Source organism: Macaca fascicularis, chromosome 11, assembly GCF_037993035.2.
Source record: "Macaca fascicularis isolate 582-1 chromosome 11, T2T-MFA8v1.1".
Lineage (NCBI taxonomy): Eukaryota > Metazoa > Chordata > Mammalia > Primates > Cercopithecidae > Macaca > Macaca fascicularis.
In genome coordinates, this window is record NC_088385.1 from 92016676 (window position 1) to 92032621 (window position 15946).

General features: G+C 33.0%; 1 protein-coding gene across 6 annotated transcripts in view; it reads left to right on the plus strand.

Annotated features, from left to right (window-relative positions):
- LRRIQ1 (leucine rich repeats and IQ motif containing 1) overlaps positions 1-15946 on the plus strand; it is a 232753-nt gene that overhangs the window by 109215 nt on the left and 107592 nt on the right. For all 6 annotated transcript variants that reach the window (XM_015431285.4, XM_015431286.4, XM_015431287.4 and 3 more), the window contains 2 exons: positions 14674-14763; positions 15421-15542. In XM_015431285.4, the coding sequence (XP_015286771.3) occupies positions 14674-14763; positions 15421-15542 (212 nt within the window). The remainder of the gene's footprint in view (positions 1-14673; positions 14764-15420; positions 15543-15946) is intronic.

The window sequence follows — 15946 nt, forward strand, 5'->3', positions numbered from 1 at the left end:
GTAAGTGTGAACTACAGTATATAAATACTGGTCTTAAAATATGTTTAGTGTACTATTTTGAAGCTAAACTAATTTCTAAGGTGTTTATCCTATTGATATTGTTACAGATCTTTTTCAAATAACACCTGAGAAAGTGTCTTAACATTGAAAAACTTTTCCTAACATCTTCATTTATCCTGCAAACTTGTATAGTGTGCAAAGGTAGCAGTAAAATATTTTACAAGAGTGTCTTTGTGCCCTTCAACCATATTCTCCAGTTATCAAAATTAGGGAATTAACACTGATGCACTACTATGATCTAATCAACTTTATCAGATTTGTGAGTTGTCTTAGTAATGGCCTATATTTAGTCTGAGATCTAATCCAGAATCATAAGTTGCATTTAGTTGTCATTTTTTCTTAGTCTCCTTTAACTGGAACAGTTCCTCATCTTTTTTCTGTATTTTACAAACTTAATACTTTTAAAGACTACTGAAAAATTGTTTTGTAGAGTATCTCTGAATTTGTACTTGTTATATAGTTTCTTCTCATTGTATTCAGGTTATGTATTATTGGTGAGAATACAACAGAGGTGATACTGTGTTCTTCTCGATGTATCATTGCAGGAAGGTGATGAAGTTTCTCAGGGCATAAAATTATCCTAATCTGCATTTGGCTTAGCTACCTAGTTATAAATGCCCTGCCTTAAAAGATTTTTGTAGGAGGATGGGATATAAATTAATATAACTCTAAAGGTCATATGATATAAAAGAGATTTTTTAAAAAACAATTAAAAAATGTTTTAATTACATAATTAAAAACGCTTATCTTTTATGCTAGAAAAAAGCCTATGTTAAACAAACATGAAACATACACATTTCTCTTTATTTTCCTTCATCTACCTATATGACCATCATTTTTCCAAAGTTCTCCTTATCTTTTTAAAACCTGACCATGAAGTTTATACTCTGATCATTGTAATCATGGTAGTCTTATGTAGCAGATATGTGAATGGAGTTCTAGTTAATTTTTTGCAGCGCTTAGCCAAGGTTCATGAGAAATGAACAAGGATGTGATGGTGAGAGAGAAATCCTGTGAAGATTCAGTGGCTCATCACAGCAGTGGAATTTCTAGGAGTGTAATAAACTGGGACATGTGGGCATTGCCTCCAAAGTAAAGGGTGGATTGTTGCTTCATGTAGTTTCCACCACTAAGAAGAAGAAGTTGGTAAACCTCTTTAGGTTCTAGAGGCTGCGTAGATCATGCTTGGGAATACTGCTCCAGGTTTAAAAAGGGCCCAGAACAGGAAAGATCTCTTCAGCAGGCCAATGCTATGTAACAAAAAGGGCCTCAACTGTAGACATTCTGTTATTAAATCATTCAAAAATATGTGTAAGAATACATTTATTGTATCTTAATGAGCTTCAAGATTCTCTTACCAGATGCCATCTCACAATAACTGGTCTAATTTATTTCTGGAAACTTTAATGTGTTAATAGGAAAATGAAATGGGAGTGGTATCACCACATGCCCTAACTGCAAGAGGTAAATATAGTCTTCTGTTTGCATGTGTGAATATGTGACACATCAGTGAGAATTTTGATATTCAATTGTACGGTATTTTTCAAAATTCAGTTAGGAGACTTGAAATCTATTTTATATGTTTTCTCAATTTTTTTCTGTCAAACATGATTTACTGAAAGTCTCCAAATTTTATTGCAATACTGCATTATGAATTTATGAAAATGTTATCAGTAAGATTATGAAGATGAAGCTGTTGTAGAGGCAGAGCACTATTGCTCACATCTGAATTGTTTTCATAGGCATAATCATACCTTAAAGAAGCCCTTAAAAATTCAACATTATTCTATTAGGTTAGGAAACTGCTTTTTTGGAACATGCTGCTGATTAGCACGTTTCTAGAAATGTCAGCGATAATATTTTTAGTTGATATTTGGATAGTATAATTGTAAAATCTACCATTATTCTGCACTCTTCATCTCTCAAATCTTAAATGCTCAAATAAATTGAACTGTTTCTTTCTTCACATTCCTTATAAGGTTAGCTATTTATTCTCAGGAAAAATTGTGTTTTTACTTCTATGTAATAATAATAATAATAAAAAACCCTAGGTATCATGACGACAATGTAAATGCTTTTAAAATACACTTATATGCAAAATCTTTCTGCCTTATTTTCTATTCTAAATTTATCTCCAGTGTTTTAAAACTGAATTTAATTTACCTTGTTTTTGAAGACATTGAGTAAATTGAAGCCTGCTTTCCTCACTTCAGTTTTCCATAACAAACCTCAATATGGAAAATACTTATGAAATACAATATTTCATAATGACTTGTATTACTTAGAGGTCAGTTTCTGTTCTTTCTAATGTGTTAATACTGACTAAAATCAAATACTCAAAGCATTTTGGAATATCTACAATAGCAAGACACCATGAAGATTTTGTTCATACTGGTCTTGTACATTTTCAGTTGGATTTGTTCCTAAGCATATATAGAAATACAATTTATTTTTGTATATACACCTCATATTCAACCACTTTGCTGAAATCGCTTATTAATTTTAATAGATTATCTGTCAAATATTTTGAATATACTATATACACAATCATATCACTTGAGAATGACAGTTTTCTCTTTTTTTCTAATTCTTATACCTGTTATTTATTTTTCTTGTCTTATTATCCTGGTTACTACTTCCATTACAATGTTAAATAGTGGTGTTATTAGCAAACGTCTTTTTCTAGTTCCTTGTCTCAGGGTGAAAGCTTTCAATATTTCACCACTAAGTAAGATGCTTCCTAGAGGTTTCTTAGAGAAACTCTGTATGGTTTAAGGAAGTTAACTTCCTTAGAATCTTAGAGATTAAGATGCTGCTGCTGCTGCTGATAATGATGATGATGGTGACTTTATATGCAATTTGGATTTTATCAAAAACTTTTTTTTTTTTTTTTTTTTTTTTTTTTGAGACGGAGTCTCGCTCTGTCGCCCAAGCTGGAGTGCAGTGGCGCGATCTCGGCTCACTGCAAGCTCCGCCTCCCGGGTTCACGCCATTCTCCTGCCTCAGCCTCCCGAGTAGCTGGGACTACAGGCGCCCACAACCGCGCCCGGCTAATTTTTTGTATTTTTAGTAGAGACGGGGTTTCACCGTGGTCTCGATCTCCTGACCTTGTGATCCGCCCTCCTCGGCCTCCCAAAGTGCTGGGATTACAGGCTTGAGCCACCGCGCCCGGCCATCAAAAACTTTTTAATGCATCTCACATTGACTTTCAAACATTAAACCTTGTAATCTTAGTCTAAACTGACTAATGCATTATCTTTTTCTACCTATTACTAGCTTATATTTGCTATTATTTTGTTTAGCATTTTCTCATGTTATTCAAAAAGAAATTGACTGTATAAATTTTGTTTCTTATACAGCTCCCTCTTTGGGTTTTAGTATCATATTATGTTGGCCTTATACATTTCCCTGGGAAGTGTTTCTTCTGTTTCTGTTTTCTAGGAGAGTTTGATATAGGATTGATGTTCTTTGTTGTTTAAAATTTTGTCTCAGCATATACTATATTTTTGAAAATGTTCCATGTGAACATAAAAGTATGTATTCTGTAGGTAAGTATATTGTTACTAAAAATCTCCATTACTTTAACTTTTTTTTTTTAAAAATCTTCTGTATCCTAAGTGATTTGCAGGAGGGGCAGTCTATGAGGTATTAAGAGAAGAGTGCTAAAATCTCTTACTGTGCTGATGGATTTCTCTAAATTGGCTTTTATTTCTGCCAAATTTGACCTCATACTTTGGGACTGAGTTTTTGGGGCATATACATTTTGAGGCTAGTTAAATCATTGTATCATTGACCCTCTTATAATAATATTTTCCTCTTGAACAACAGTTTCCCTCTTTAACTAATTGCTTAAGGGCCATTTCCTTTGATATTTTATACCTACTGCAGCTTTTTTTGTGGCTACTGTTTTCATAGTGTGTATCTTTCTAACCATTCTCATTGAACTTTACTGTGATTTTATATTTAAAATGTATCTTATAACTGCATATAGTTAGGTTTTGCTTATTTTTATATTTTATTCTGGCATTATTTTTATTAGAGTATTTAGACTTTTAATTTATTTTAATTTAGAATATAATTTGGTTTATACAATTTTCATTTGTTTTCTATTTGTTCTATGTTGATTTTTTCCTTTTTATTACCCTCTTTTGCATTTATCAAATATTTTTGTTTTTCTATTTTTTCCCTTTACTCACTAGTTAATTAATTGGGTTTTATTTTTTCATGCACTTCATTTTTTCCTGCATTAACATGTTTCCATCTAGGATCATTTTCTTTTGCCTGAAATACACTCTTTAGTAGGGGTCAGTTTTTGATTGCTTGAAAATTTATTTCTTTTTAAAATATTTTGGAATATTTATCTAAATATTTATCTTCTCTAAGAATAGAATTCTAGCTAGGTTTTCAATTTTTAAATATGCCATTTTGTTAGCATTTGTGGCTTCCATAGTTCCTGTTGAAAAGTCAGTATTAAGTCTTAATTTTTCTTCTCTGAAGATATTGGCTTCCTATCCCATCCCCCAGGTGACTTTTGAGGTTGACTTTCTATTTTTGTTTTTCAAGCTGGGTATGATTTTCTTTATTTGCCCTGCTTGGAGTTGGTGAGATCATATAACTTTTTGAATCTTTCATCAGTTTTGGAAATCTCTTGTCCAAATTTATTTCAAATATTTGTTATTTGATGTTTTGAAGTATATATACCTTGTGAAATGTGTAAATCCAGCTAATTAGCCATATTCATTACTTAACACATTACTTTTATAGTGAGAATACTTTCATTCACTCTCTTAACATTTTTCAAGAACACAGTCTATTGTTAGCTTTAGTCGTCATGTTGCATAACAGATCTTTTGAACTTATTCCTCCTATCTATATGAAATTTTGTATCCTGTGACCAAGATCTCCTGCAACCACCACCACCACCCCTACTGACCACCTTAAACCCTAGTAATCACCATTCTACTCTCTACTTCTATGATATCAAGTTTTTTAGATTACCCATGTGAGTGAAACCATGAGGTATTCTCTTTCTGTGCCTGGCTTATCTCACTTAACATAATGTCCTCTTCATTCATTCATGTTGTTGCAAATGACCAGTTCCCATCTTTTTTATGAACAGATAATTCTCCATTGTGTATGTGTCCAATGACAGATGCAGGTTTATTCCATATTTTGGTTATTGGGATAATATGCTACAGTGAAAACAACGATACAAATATCTCTTCAACATACTGATTTTATTGCCTTTGGTGTACCTAGTAGTGGAATTTCTGGGTCGTATGACAGTTCTATTTTTAATTTTTTTGAAGAGCCTCCATAATGCTTTTCATAATGGCTTATACTAATTTACTTTTCCACTAACAGTGTGTGAGGGTTTCCTTTTGTCCATATCCTTACCAACACCTGTTATCTTTCATCTTTTTGATATAGCTATTTTAACATGTGTGAGGTGATATCTCATTGTGGTTTTAATCTGCATTTCCCTGATGGCTAAAGATGTTAAGTGTTTTTTCATATACCTATTAGCCATTTGTATGTCTTCTTTTGAGAAATGTCTATTCAGGTCCTTTGCTCATTTCCAGTTGCTTGATTTGTTCATTTGTTATTGAGTTGTTTGAGTTCCTTATATATTTTGGATATTAACCTCTTATCAGATATATGATTTGCAAATATGTTCCCCCATTCTGTAGGTTATCTCTTCATTTTCTTCATTGTTTACTTTGCTACACTGGATCTTTTTAATTTGATGTAACCCCATTTTTCTATTTTTGCTTTTGTTGTCTTTCTGTGCTGTTGGGTTCATATTTTAAGAATCATTGCTCAGACAAATGTCATGGAGTGATCATATTTTATGTTGGATGCTTCCTACCGACCTACTTTGTGTTCATTAATCATCCTCCCTACTTTATCTCGTGATGTTTTTAGCCTATCTATTGAATTCTTATTTTGTTATTCTATTTTTTAGTTATAAAATTTCTAATTGATTCTTGTTTATAAATTCCATTTGTATGTTGAAATTTTCTATTATGTCCACCATTTTCTTGAACATAATAAGTATGGTATTTTCAAACCTTTGTAATTTAATGCATTACCTGGATCACTTATAGATATCTTTCTATCAGCTGTTTATGTTTTGTTTTTTAGTCAGCTTAAAGAAGCAAGAAATGTGTCCCTGTATTGAGCCAGAACTGATATCTTTTAAAAAAATTTTAACTTTAGTTTCAGGGGTAAATGTACAGCTTTTTTATATAGGTAAATCATGTGTCATGGGGTTTGGAGTACAGATTATCTCATCATCCAGGTAGTAAGTATGGTACCCGACAACTAGTTTATCGATCCTCACCTCGTCCTGTCCTCCACCCTCAAGTAGACCCCAGTGTCTGTTGTTCCCTTCTTTGTGTCCATGTGTACTCATTATTTAGCTCCAACTTATAAGTGAGAATACGCCATGGTTGGTTTTGTGGACCTGCATTAGTTCACTTAGGATAATGGTCTCCAACTGCAGAACTGAAATATTTATAAATGAGTATTTCAGTACTCAACAATCATTTTAAATCTTCTAGGCATTGTTCTTACCACAGTGAAGAAAAGAGATAAGATCCCTGACTTCATAGAATTTACATTTTATTTGAGGTAACAGACAATAAGTACATATATAAATATATAGTATAAAATAAGATACTGAAAATTACTGTAAATATTAAGGAAGTTTAAAGTATGGAGCATAGTGTTTAATTGGTTGATCAAGAAAGGCCAGTATAAGGTATAACCCTTGAATAGAGATGTGAAAATAAAGTGAGGGAATAAGTTTCATATAAACAAAACAGTACACTGTTTTGGGCTAAGTGTAAGGCAAGTATGTAAGGCTTGAAATACGAAATCAGTGTATTAAAGGAACAGAAATTTACAATAGGTAGGCTGATTAGTAAAGGAGAAAAAGAGAGAAGAGAAGAAATACAAAAGTAGCCAGGGATCAGTCCACATTAGGCCTAGGATATGATGTCAAGCACTTTGGATTTTATTTCAAATGTGATAGAATATTATTATTGGGTTTCGAGAAAGGGAGCTAAATATTGTTCATATTTTAAGTGGATAATTTTGTTTGCAATGCGGAGATTATTGTTTAGGGGAGCTAGTGATTAAAGCTAGTACCAGTAAGGAAAGTACTGTTGCTTTGTCTTCCTTTGACTTATCTTTGCCCCCTTTTCCATTGCCATCACTTTATTTTAAAATCATCTTAAAACTTCAGATGATGTAATCAAATTGTTTTTTCTTTTTCTTCGCTCAAACTTTTCTGTATACAGAACTTATCTGACTAGGATTTCCCTTTTTTCACTGATTTAGTTGAAAACAATAGTTGCCTTTAGGTCTGGATTTTTAAGACATATCCTTATGTAATTATATAAAATCTTTTCAAACTTATTTTTTCTTTCGTGCCAACAATGCTTACAATATGGCAGACACCACGCTTAGTGCCAGGATAGGTAAATATACAGAAAAAACCATAGCTCTAAGTTTAGGGAATATCAGAAATATATTAGAATATTTTCAGTTAATTATAATTTTTATAAAAGAAGTAAATATAAAATTATCTTGATAAATTAGCCAGGTTCCAAAAGCCTAGACCAGTTGGCCACGAAATGTTTCCTTATGTTGATTTGTTGCCTCTCTGAAATGTGATTTCATTTAACATGTGATTAACCAAGGAACACTTACAACCAAGAGTAATTTTATTTTATGTTTGTTAAGTATAGTTTATCCTAATTTATTAAGTGCCAAGAACTATGAGGGATCTGAGATTTTATCCTACACGAACTCTAACAAGTCAGGATGCTGATAGAAGAAATGAAACTTCAAGAGACAAAAACACTTACTACCTCTGACAGCAGGCAGCAAGAGCTTCATGTACCAATTCTCCTTTTCCCCTAAGTTCCAAAGGAGGAAATCTGAAGAATGTCTTTCTAGTAGTCTTGAGCCTAGGATATCCCATATCTTCTAAAAGGCTGTTAGCAACCCTGCCCATCCTATGCTCCAGAGAAAGTTATCTTTATTACACCAGACAGCAAACAAATTTTTGCCCTCTATTCCAAAGGGAAACACAGTCTCTGCCTTCCGATTCTGTTAGTTTTATGAACATCTTTGGAAAAATAGTCTGTAATAAAATCGGTCAAAAGTCATGCAGAATTGTTAGAGATCCATGGAGAATTGTGTCCCCAAAATATCCATCCCTTGTTTTTACATGACAAAGTTTCTAATAAGTATACCATTCCAGTGGCCACCCTGAATAATCTGACAGGGGCTGGGACAAAAATCAATTAGATTTGCCTCATGGTTCATGCAATTAAGGTTACTATCAATAGTCCAGGTGTTTTCTCCTTAATGTTTTAATAGATCTTCCCAATAGCCTTGAGACTGTAATCTAACTATAGCTGGACTCCTTCTTGTCCCTCAGGAAGGAATTATAGGACAATTCTGCCATCCAGAATAACCATGTTCAGCGAGTTGAAGCTGACCTGAATGCTTTCTAGGGCTATAGTGCTGTTGACTTAACACTTATGTTATGACCACTACACCTTCTAAGTGGCATTTGTCCACCCCATGGGATGACTGAGGATGGGGATGGGGAAAATATCCACATCTGTTTCACAAGGGAAGTGCAACATCTGGGGCCATGTCCTGCTGTCTTGATGGATTTCTTAGTAAACTTAAGGTAAATTACTATCAAATTGTGTTCAGAGCCCCCTGGAATGGGACGGCAGGTCCATTAGTAAGTTAAATTTAAGGTGCTTGCAACAGTTTGTGACAGTCCTGCAGAAGTTTTTTTGTTTGTTTGTTTGTTTGTTGTTTTTTGTTTTTTTGAAGTAGGTCGTAGGGACAGTTCAAAAGATAAAAATCTCCCTCTTTTATGCTTCCCAGGATTTAAGGTATTCCTTTCAAAGATTCTGGTTTTTTGTCATCCAGCTACTTCCTCAAAATTAGGGTGTTATATTTCAATAGCTATAACTTTACCATTTTTCTAATCATTCTCTATTGACACTTAGACCTTTCATCTTGAAAGTTCAGGAACAAGGAACAAGTGCCTTTTTATAAACCATAACTAAGATTAGTTTGAATACTCTTGCTCTTCTTTTGGCCAGGCTGTACGTTGTTTAATTGTTCTGGCCTATACTCGCTATTAGAGAAAAGAGATACTCATCATACCCAGGAATAGTCAGGATAGAATCCTGAGTTGTCCAAATAGATCTCTATTACCCTCTATGCATTTTTCCTAATCATTACCTAAGAAGTGGCTGCAAGAATATGATATTTTTTGGGGGGAGAGCTATGCTCACTGATCAAATTGCTTTATCTAGTTGTGTGGATAGAAGGAGGTGATAGAGGTAGGCGTAGATTATCAGTTCATTGTTGATTGGCTTGTGTCATAACTGTCACAATCAAATGGTCCAGAAAACCGAAAACTTAGGCAACTAATTTCAAAGGCCACATTTGTATGGCGGAAGTCAGCTGATGGATAACCTAAAAGATATTAACAGTGGCAAATATTTGAAGGTGTAGTGTAATCAATTTTCCAACAGGAAGGGGCAAAAATCCACAAGATGAGACGTCCTTCACTATAAGACAAATGAGCAAATTTTTCAGGAATCACAAGTCTGGTATAAAAAGTAGGTCTACCTTAGATATAAAGTTAAACCCAATCAATGACTTGATTCCAGTGATTCTCATTAGGGAATGGGCCCTTTCCTTGGGCATCTGTATGAATAACACAGACAGTTCTATAGGCAGCTGTGATTTGTTTTTCTTATTTGAGGGTTCAAGTCATGGTGTCTTTAGTTTTTCATGTGGCAGAACCAACTGTTAGGCCATTGCCAACAGTCCAAGAATCAGCTTGGTTTCTGCTTAGCCAAACCATCACTGAACCAGGCCCAAGAATTTAAGGGAACTTGGGTGAATTGAGGTCCTCGTGAGACAGCAACTTTGGTTCAGGCAGTGAAGTGGAGATAAGTGTTCCCTGAGATAGATAGCTGCTATATATAAATATATATATATATATATATATATATTTTTTTTTTTTTTTTTTTTTCCATGAAAAACTGAATGCTACTGGGGCCAGGCTGGCTGCATTTTTAAGTATATCATTTTCTTTTTACAAGTAAGACCTTTTGGGACCTTCTCACCTTGTTAGTCATTGAATTCAAGTTGTCCTACCCAAAATGGGAATTATCAAGCCAGTGAGTCACGAGAACTCTAAGTGCCAGTCATTTAGTTTCTAAAGGAATCAAATAGAATGGCAATAGTGCTTTTCCATAGGAGTGTACCTGGTTACTGTATCAGAAAGGCTACAAATACAAAACCAGAAGTGATGTCTCCAGGTGAAGGCTGCCTCCATTGCCAGTTACATATCTATCCAAGTTCAACTTCATTTTCAATATATAAGTAATAAGTACATTTGATAATAATTCTCAAGTAGCCAGAAAGCTTTCCAAATCCTCGGTTGTAAGTTAAAGAATATCTGAACAGAAGGGTTTTTTTTTTTTTAATGTATTTATTTATTTTACTTTTAGTTCTGGGATACATGTGCAGAATGTGCAGATTTGTTACATAGGTATACGTGTCCCATGGTGTTTCACTGCACCTATTGACGTGTCCTCAAAGATCCCTCTCCTTGCCTCCCCATCAGCCAACAGGCCCTGGTGTGTGTTGTTCCCCTCCCTGTGTCCATATGTTCTCATTGTTCAACTCCCAGTTATGAGTGAGACCATGCGGTGTTTGGTTTTCTGTTCCTGTATTAGCTTGCTGAGGATGATGGCTTCCAGCTTCATCCATGTCCCTGCAAAGGACATGATCAAATTCCTTTTTGTGGCTGTGTAGTATTCCATGGTGTATATGTACCACGTTTTCTTTATCTAGTCTATTATTAATGGGCATTTGGGTTGGTTCCATGACTTTGCTATTGTAAATAGTCCTGCAGTAAACATATGTGTGCATGTATATCAATAGTAGAATGATTTATATTCTTTTGGGTATATACCGAGTAATGAGATTGCTGGGTCAAATGGTATTTCTGGTTCTAGATCGTTGATGAATCTCCATACTGTCTTCCAGAATGGTTGAAGTAAATTATATTACCGCCAACAGTGTAAAAGTGTTCCTATTTCTCCACAGCCTCACCAGCCTCTATTGTTTCTTGACATTTTAATAATTGACATTCTGACTGGTGTGAGATAGTATCTCATTTTGGTTTTGATTTACATTTCTCTAATGATCAGTAATGTTGAGCGTTTTTTCCTATGTTTTTTGGCCATGTAAATGTCTTCTTTTGAGAAGTCTCTATGTCCTTTGCTCGCTTTTTTGATGGGGTTGTTTTTTTCTTGTAAATTTGTTCAAGTTCCTAGTAACTTCTAGATATTAGACTTTTGTCAATTGGGAAATTTGCAAAAGTTTTCTGCCATTCTGTAGGTTGCCTGTTCACTCTGATGATAGTTTCTTTTGCTGAGCAGAAGCTCTTTATTTTAATTAGAACCCATTTGTGAATTTTGGCTTTTGCTGCAGTTGCTTTTGGCATTTTCATCATGAAGTCTTTGCCTCTGCCTATGTCCTGAATGGTATTGCTTAGGTTTTCTTCTAGGGTTTTTGTGATTCAAGGTTTTACATTTATGTCTTTAATCCAGCTTGAGTTAGTTTTTGTATAAGGTGTAAGGAAGTTGTCCAGTTTCAGTTTTCTGCATATGGCTAGCCAGTTTTCTCGGCACTATTTATTGAACAGGAGATCTTTTTCCTATTGCTTGTTTTTGTAGGGTTTGGTGAAGATCAGATGGTTGTATATGGGTGGTATTATTTCTGAGGTTTCTGTTCTGTTCCATTGGTCTATGTGAGTAAAAGGCTTTATTAAGCAACAACTGAAATTTGTATAAATTTGCAGTGGTAAGCACCACATATTAACATACATTTAAAAATATTTAACATACATAAAAATATTTATAACTCTTAGCCAATTTTTCCTGACATTTTGAGATTTTTATTTCCCTCAGCATACTAGGTAATGCCAAATCTATTTGATATTAATAAGCTTGAATACATATACATTCATTATCTTGGTAACGTATTTTTGGTTGTGATTATATAATTACCAAAAGCATCTTTAACATTTTATATAAAACCTTCTCTTTATGCTTCTAGAAATTTCTAAGAGATAGTAGTTAAATAATTGTTCTGGAATTCTATAAAAGTTTCTATAAACTTTCTATTCAACCAAAAAAAGCTATTTTCAAAGTTTTCTGTACTTTTAGGTATTAATTAGAAAATGTCAATTTTCTCCAGACTTTATATAGACTTTCCAAGGAAGAGCACTCTATCAGCATCTCTATGATGTGGCAAAGAAGTTTACTGTACTTTGCGGGATCTTGTCCTGCTGAAGAGAGACAACAGCTGGACTTCTAGAGAATATAAAAAGTAGATGGTTTGGCAGGTGTTTAAGGAAATAAAAGTTTTTAAAAGGCTGTTTGTATAAAACCAGTGTAAAAGTCAGGCAACTTGCCTGATAATGCTGGTCCTTTTCCGTAACGACTCATCAGGTGGCACGTTGCCTTTGTAATATTGTCTCCTTCACATTTTCTCATCAATTTAGCAGTTTTCAGCAGAATAAAAATGCTAATTCAATTATAGCTGATGTATTGTGGCCCTTGATCTTCCCTGAGTTGTGACTGGATTTTCCTTTTCATTGAAAATAAAATAAGTTCTGAATCATGTTTACAATTTTACATCAAATAAAAATTTCCATCCCCCCCCCTTATTTTAACAGAACAGTCATTAGATTTATTTGTCATTCATGATGAGCTAAAGAGAGAATTTTGATTGTATAAATCAGTGGGAGTTTACTGAATTACTAGCCTGATTTAACAAACAATCAACATACATGGCTTAAATATATTAGAAGTAAATGGCCGTATCTTTTTTTCTATAATTTTCCAAAAGTACCAAGGCATATGTGTTTCCTTTTATTTTAGAGTCTCCCTGAACTGTAGCCATTGTTTCTAGACTGCCATTTTCAACCCTTTTCTTTCTGTGAGGATGAGAAGGAGGAATACTCATGGCTGTGGTGAGAGAGCTTTGTCTCTCTCTGCCTCTTTCTGTCTCTTTTTCCAATAGTGCATTTTTTTTTACAGTTATTGAATTATTTACCAATACTGAAATTTGAATTTTTTAATTGACAAATAAAAATTGTATATGTTTATTGTGTAAAACATGACATTTTGAAATATGTATACATCGTAGAAAGGCTAAATTGAACTTATTAACATGTACATTACCTCACATAGTTAACATTGTTTTGTGGTGAGAATGCTTAAAATGTATTCTCTTAATGATTTTCAAGAATACACTATATTGTTATTAACTATAGTAACCATGTTATGCAAAAGAGCTCTTGAATTTATTCCTCTCATAAAACCAACAAATAGCAATTCTTCAACCAAATATATATTAAACCATACATAACTGTAGAAATGTAACAGTTGATCTGTCTAGCAACTGAGTAGAGGCACACTATTTACATAACATTCAAATGGTGTGAGTTTGAGTAGGTATCCTAAGACTAAATTTTATTAAGTGAAATTCTGTCATTGCACTACCTTCCTATAGTCAGTATGTTCTAGGCCTGCCTTTCCAATGGTCTTTCAAAAGGCAGTCAAGACACACTGCAATTGTGTAAATGAAAAATTGCATTTACATCCCCTCAGAATAAATTATTCTAGTTTTAAATCATAAAATGTTTGATTATTTTAGAACCTTTTTAAAAAATTGGTATTCTAAGTATTTTTTTCCCAAAAATAAAATACAGAAACACAGAAATTACTTCTAAGCCATATTATATATTCAATCAAGTAAAAATCAGATAATTACATCCTAAATTATACAACGCTAATATAATTGGCAGGTTCCATTGTAGAAAGATATAATAAATTTGGAAATTCCATAAAATGAAGAAAAATGTTTTAAGGTAAAGAGAGAGGGAGTTTAAAATAGGGATTTCCAAATTTGGGCTTAAATTTTTATTTTTGTTATTTGAATAGTTGAATTAGAGAATAAAAATCAGGGACTATGTTCCTTGTATGGTTTTAATCATTGCCACAAAGTATGTTTTTTTACTCTATTCAAAAACTTTGTGAAATTTTAAAAAAAATTAAGAAAAAGCTGGTTTATAGACTGTTTATAGAAAAATTGATACTAACATATTAAAATACTATAAATTTTCAATAGTGATGTCTGTACTGTAAAGAGCTAAAAAAATGACTTTACTCAGATCCATCTAGATTTGTCTCAGGGTCATAGTTATAAACAGTTAAGTACACCGAAGAGTCTGCACCTCATTTTTTAGAGCATTCAAATATTAAGTTTTCACTTTATCCAAAACTTAGAGATGAAAAGTCTTATCCCATTTTTAGCATGTTTTCATTAAACAGATGAATATCATCTCACAATAGTACATAGAAAATTTCCTATAAATAAAAATTCTGATATACTTTGTCAACATTTGTAGTCTATAAGATAATTTAAAAGAAACATTGTAAAAGTTATGTAAGCTAAATTACATACATTTTTATATTATTTGTGCAGGCTGCCTTAGAAGAAGAATGGCAAGCATCAGATTCCACCCGCTTCCCTTCACAAACACTGCTTCTTTCAAACCAGCTGCACTGGCCAAAGGTAACATGTCATGGAAACTTCTGAGTCCTCGATCTTTGCTCGTTTCTAAAGGTTATGCTATGTTGCAGTGATTAATAATACAATTTATTGACTTGAAAAACATAATTACTTTTAGAAGCCTCTGACTTCCTCCTCATCCCCAGATGTAATTTTTCATGTAGCTTTTCTTTCATTTGCTGCTTTTTTTCTTTATTTTGGATTTCTTTCAACACTTTATTTCACAGTAGCAAAAGAAAAAAAAATGATATGCTTCAGCTGCATATTTGGCAGTAGACTAAAATCACTAGTTGACAGCACTTTAAAAATACAAAAATATGCATTAAGAGGGCAACAGCTGAAGATTTTCAGTCAGAGGTCAATGGACTGTAATATCTGTTATTTATTTGATAATCTTTGAAGTTTTAGTTTTCTGAGATTTTTTAAGATCTTTACAATCAATCATTTTCTATATGAGAGCTATCCCAAAAAGCATAGTTTCCACCACTACAACAAAGGACATGTATAATATATTCCATAAATTTCATTTTATTATAACTTTTAATTTTATAATGAGTTTCCCTTAGGAGGCTATTTGGTAATATGCACGTAAAGTAATACAAAATAAGTGCTAGGATTTTAAAATTTACTTAACACTTACTTACTTTTTTTTATGAAAAGATTCCTGGAAACTTAAAATGGGATGATACTTCATTTAATTTACCAAGTAATCCAGCTCAAGCATGGTTATGTAATGACAAAGAAAATTTGTCTTCTTCAGAACACACACAATTTAGTGGCAGGTAAGCTGAACTACTGTTTTAGAGAATCAATCTGTGAATAACAACAGTATTACGTATCTTACAAAAGTAGTACAATTATAAAACTAGATGTGAATGTACTTGTTTAGAAAATGGAACATTTAGTACTAAAAACATCATGGTCATGAAGATTTTTCAGTGTAAGCAAAATGAATGAAGTAGGTACATTAAAGCAACTACAAAATGTATATGTCAGAGAAATAATGTAATTATTGTAAACAAGTGGATCTTTAAATACTGCTATATTAGTATTAATTAATTAATCTGCTATAGGTACAGATAATAATTAGACTAAAAATTCCAGTGCTGCATTACTTTTGACAAAGAGATTAAAATATGCTTCAAGTAATTGAAATGTAAACATTTTAAATTAATGGCAGACTTTT